Source organism: Mus pahari, chromosome 10, assembly GCF_900095145.1.
Source record: "Mus pahari chromosome 10, PAHARI_EIJ_v1.1, whole genome shotgun sequence".
Taxonomy (NCBI): Eukaryota; Metazoa; Chordata; class Mammalia; order Rodentia; family Muridae; genus Mus; species Mus pahari.
The window spans coordinates 91,829,193-91,834,603 of record NC_034599.1 but is presented as its reverse complement, the minus strand read 5'-3'; the positions used below and the strand labels follow the sequence as shown (position 1 = coordinate 91,834,603).

Genomic DNA, 5,411 nt, shown 5'->3' with positions numbered 1-5,411 from the left:
GAGTTGCCCTGTGAAGAGTGAAGTTGAGACTTGAACTCTGCTTGTGACTCCTAACCCAATGCTATTTCCAAGGCCTGGGAAGTTCAGCTGGGATGATTGGTTGACTGTCAGTCAGGTTAGTCACAAGGGTCTTCCACATGAGTCTTTTCTTATTTCAATTATTTTCTCTATCCTTAACCCCTTCCAGAGTTGGCGTACTCTCTCTCTGCTCCTGGACAGAACCTAGGATCTTATGAATGTCAAGGGCTCTCCCATATAGCCACATCGCCCAGTTTCTTTCTTATAAATTTTTTTAATGTAATTTTATGTGTGGCTTTGTGTCTGAGTGCACATATATGTGTGTGTGTGTGTGTGTGTGTGTGTGTGTGTGTGCGCGCGCGCGCGCGCCCGCGTGCACGTTTGTGTGCGCAGGAGCCCAAGGTGGCAGAATAGGATATCCAGTCACCTGGCATCTGAGTTACAGGTGGTATAAAGCCACCATGTGTGTGTTCAGACATGATCTGGCTCCTCTGAAAGAGCAATATGCACTCTGAACTACTGAACTACCTCTCCATCCTCTTCTCTAAGTTTCTTTATAGCAGTGGTGGCATAGCCCACAATCACACTTGAGTGTGAAGTTGAGGCTGCTCTCCGTTTCCTTGAGAGATTTGCCAAGTAGCACGGTGAGAAGAATGGCTTGGCATCAGCCCCCACTGGGTAGGTGAAGTCAAATCCAATAAGTAATTGCCTTTGATTAGACTTCACCCCAACCTAGCTTTGGATGAAAATCCTTTCCATTTCCTTTCTTTCTTTTCTTTTTTTTTCTTTTTAATTTTTATTTACTTTATGTATAGGAGGACACTATAGTTGTGAGCCATCTCTCCGGCCCCACTCGCTCCAGCTCAAAGATTTATTTGTTGTTATATGTAAGTACACTATAGCTGTCTTCAGACACACCAGAAGAGGGTGTCAGATTTCATTACAGATGGTTGTGAGCCACCATGTGGTTGGTGGGATTTGAACTCAGGACCTTCGGAAGAGCAGTCAGTGCTCTTAACCGCGGAGCCATCTCTCCAGCCCTGCCCATTTCCCTTCTATTCATAGATAACACTGGAGTATCTCTTGGCTGCATCGTGCACTGTGAAGCCAGATTCTGCTGGCCAGCCCCCCCTTAGGCTTTCAGTGTCTTGGTTGATGGCGACTCCTGCTTCCATAGCATCACCACACTGTGGCTCAGGTTGGATGAGTGATGTGGAAAGAAAGTATTTAACACCCAGCTGACAGACACCAAACCGTGTACACTACAGAGCCAAGCTGCCTCTAGGGCAAGAAAGATGCATAGCTGTACGCTCAGGGTGTGATCTGTGGTTTTGCAGAGTCTCTCTGTCTACCCAAGGGAGGTGTTGTGAAAAACTGACCTCAGAGGCTCTGGAGAAAAAAACAAGTGAAGGTAGATGTGAAATTTCTCCAAAGCACACGTCTTTAAACAGAGATCACTTTTATTGGGGTAGCTTCATTTTAAGAAAAGGAAAAGAGACAGACTCCGCTGGCAGAAACCTGGGGTGGTTATGCGTTTCGGTCCCCACGCTAGGCGGAGGGGGCTCCTGACCACAGGCCCATCCCACTTGTTCCTCAAGACCAAGGTTATCTCCTCGGGCTGCTCTGACTGCTCAGTGTACTTTCTTGAACACTTGCTTGCAGATCACACCCTCGGCCCTCATTTCCTGGAATAATAAAGAACTGGTTATTAGCTAAAGCAATATTACACTCGAGAATCTCAGGACAGGGACTTGGAACATATTCAGTGGCTACTACTGTACTGTATGAGCTTCGCTATGTCTTTAGGAAGGTGATGGAATGGGATCCATAGAGATGAGGCTCTCTGATCCTGTAGCAGGAGTTGGGTGAGAGAAGGAGTGGCTATAAGTTGACCAATAGGACCTCTTGATGGCTCCCTTGTTTTTATTCCCTTAAAAAGCTAAAGGGCTTTAGGAATCCTTTAGGCCTGGAACAGTCTGTGCCCAGGCTCAAAAGAACTGGGCCCGGAGACATGGTTCACTACTTTGCCTCAGAGTAGTGTAAGAATTTAAGCCTGGGTTGCCCACTGGAGTTCCCTGAAACTCCCTTATCTCAGTGGGTGGATCCAGGCCTTCCCAGCTATTCTAAGAGCAACCAAGACAGCCCAAGGTCAGGCCACAGGGGCAGCTCCTGCTGACTATGGTTACAAGGACAGTGGCAATCAAACCCTGCCTTCCCAGTTGTTGGGAAGCGAGACTGAATATTTGTGTGACCTTTACTAAACCTGAAGTGCTGACAGAAGGATCTTGAAGCTCTTCGAGGGTCAAGTGAAACCCCAGAGAACTTTCTGCACCCTGATTTGTAGCCTTTAGCACAGAGCCATGGGGCTAAAAGGTGAGGGGACACTGAGATCATGTCCACCCAGGGAGGAGCCTAAGTTGGGGGTGGACCCCATGGCACAGGGCCCCATGCAGCTGGCCTCCTCTCCTTCCAGCTCTCCTCCTCCTCCACAGCTGCAGCTGCGGAGCTCAGGGGCAGTGGGAGGGCATTCTGAGATGAAGATGTGATAGCTGGGTCTTACCCAAGGCACCCAGTGAGTCGCCCAGGATTTAGCTCAAGGTCATCTGGACGAGGCTCATTCTACAGGGAGGGTAGCTGGGGAGTTCTAGGATGGAGGAGTGATAGGAACTTCCACCTCAGAGGACATGGGTCCTGGGAGCTCTCATGGAGCCCAGCCATCTCTCCCAGGTGGAAGGCAGAGTAGAAGCAGCTTTGTCCTTAGGCTGAGGGTAGAGAGGAGGACTGACTAAAGACAGTCTTTCCTGGCCCCCAGCCTAAGGCGAGATCACACGCTCCCCGTGCATTTCTGCTTGGCTCTGGCCCCGTTGTGCACAGGATACATATATGTTATTTGGAAGTGCTTTGTGGAAGTGCAGTCGGACTTGGCCAGCGAGCCCCTCAGAGTTCCAGGTCTTCACCACCAAAACAGGAAGCCGATTCTCTGTTCCAGAGAACACAAGGACCTTGACTGCTGTTCATTCTACCAAATGCCTCTCTGCCTGCTCCCCCTGGCTGGACCTTGAGTCAGCCTAGACCTTGAAAACACTTTGTATGGTTTCAGAGTCTTTCAGGCATCTTCTGCAGAGGAGACACTTCAGAATGGAACCAGCGTCTACCCAGTGCTCTCTTCCATTGCTCGTTCACTCCCTCGGGGCATGAGGACTGCTGGGGACACAGCCTGGGTCCCCACTGTGGAACCTACCAGGTGAAGCTCATCACCCTCGATCCACTGGGTCCAGCCACGTCCCTCCTTCTCTCCCTTCTGCACACACTGGAGTTTGTCACCGTCCCAGCTCACAGTGGTCTGCCAAAGCAAGAAACACAGTAGTCAGTCCTGGGGAAGCACCCCCCCCCATACCCAAGGGGACTGAAGGAGAGGGAGGCTCCTGACCTCAATAATTCAAGATGCGCTTACGGCAATTCTAGTGCAGAAAACTCACAACCTAATACTCCCTGCCAGCCACATGCTTTTATTAAAGTGTACACATCAGTTTTAAATTTATGAAAACCTTCATAAATTCCACTTAAAAGGGCAATTAGGATGGGGAGAACGTCATTGAGGTAGGGTTGCAAATGGGAATCAGGGAGGAGGTATTTCTGGGATATGCCAGTCTGCACTCTGTCCCCTCATCTCTGTGAGGAGAACCCTGCCTATCCTAGACAGTTCATCCATTCAATCATTATTATTTCAACTTCTGCTAGGTCTTCTAATACCTACAAAACCCCACCCATGTCCTCAGAGAGCCTTCATCTCCCAGGGAGAATGAGCTCAGATGTCAACAAGGCTGCAGGTGTTGGCCGACAGCCTCCTGTCTTCTCTAAGCCAAGTCTCAGTCTCACTGTTATATCCTGCTGTATGGACTGGAATCTCCTTTATGTGTCTCAGGTTAAGAGACTTGCTCTGCTCATCTGAGTGGTCCGGACATAGGTCAGTGGGGCTCGGAAGTCTCCTCTTCTGATGTGCTTCTTTTTAAAGGCTTCTGGGGTTTCAGACCAGGGGCTTTAGGAGGCCAGCAGTAAGTTAAGGAAGGAGAGGCCAGGGAGGAAGAGAGACTGGGATGGGCTCCTGAGAGGAAGGCTGGACCCATGGGGGAAAGGTTCCTGGTGGTGTGTCAGGAGATAACGGCAGAGATGGGGTAGTATAGGTACACATGCTCAGGACATGAACTATGGGTACAGTTCTGCTGTCCTGCCTGAGACCAGCCTACAGGCTGGACTCGATCTGATACAACTCCACACCCCACCCTTGAGCCTCCACATCCTCACAGAGCATGGCCTGTCCTTCCAGATGCTGAGAGAGAAGACAGGCATCCCTGGGGGGTTTCAGTTTCTTTGAGCAGTCAAGACCCACCCAGGAACACAGGGAAAAGGGAGATCAAAAGATGGGAGCTCAATCTGGTCTCCCTAGCATGACCAATAAATAAGTGCCTGGGGTCAACAGGACCTGAGCTGAGTGACAGATATGGCCAGGACATCTCCTACGTACTGTGCCCATCTCCTTTTGGATATACATCCTTGACATAAGGGAAAGTCCTCATGAGCCCTGCCACCCACCCTTCAGCGGGAAGGACTCTGTTCACTCTTGCTCACTGTGTGGATCTCAGTGACTTTAACATTCCCAGGTCCCCCACATTCCCACCTGGCATGAGGAAGCTGACTCTTGATAGATAGCTCAGGTTCTGAGCTTTCTGTGTTGTCTGTCATGCTCAGCTTAGCATCAGGACAGCCAGTAAGAGCCTAATGCAGATGAGGGGGAGGAAAACGAGGCGTGGCAACGAGTGCAAAGTGAGGACTCCCCTGGAGGCCCAAGTCTCCTTCTCCTCAATGCCCTCCAAGGGACACCAGCCCCATCTTTGGGCTTGCTAATCACTACTGCCCTCTGCTGTTGAGATGAGCCTGCAGTGAGACATTCAGGAGATGCCCAGGACTAGAACAGTGTGAATTAGAGCTCCAAAAGTCATGTAAAAAGGCCAGTGCTGACCTCTGCTACGATATCAGAGCTAGGGAGGCAGATATTAGAAGATCTTTGGGAGCCCAGCCTATTCTGTGAACCATAGGCTAATGGGATACCAAACAGAAGAAAGGAGAAGAAGAGGAAGAGGAGGAGGAGGGGGAGGAGGAGGGAAAGGAAGAGGAAGAAAGAAAGAAGGGAAGAAAGAATGAAAGAAGGGAGGGATGGAGGAAGAAAGGAAAGAGAGAGAAAGAAAGGAGAGAGGGGTGGGGAAGAGAATTCCTCAGCCCAACCTCTGGCTTCCACACACATGCATACATGCAACTATACATGATGTAGATGAGTGTATACAGAGAGAGAGAGAGAGAGAGAGAGAGAGAGAGAGAGAGAGAGAGAGAGAGAG

General features: G+C 50.0%; 1 protein-coding gene across 1 annotated transcript in view; it reads right to left on the bottom strand.

Annotated features, from left to right (window-relative positions):
- Positions 1-1,458: 1,458 nt before the first annotated feature.
- Positions 1,459-5,411, bottom strand: part of Rbp1 (retinol binding protein 1) — a 21,582-nt gene continuing 17,629 nt past the window's right edge. The window contains 2 exon segments of the mRNA XM_021207493.2: positions 1,459-1,703; positions 3,260-3,361. Coding sequence (XP_021063152.1) covers positions 1,650-1,703; positions 3,260-3,361 — 156 coding nt within the window. The 3' untranslated portion in view covers positions 1,459-1,649.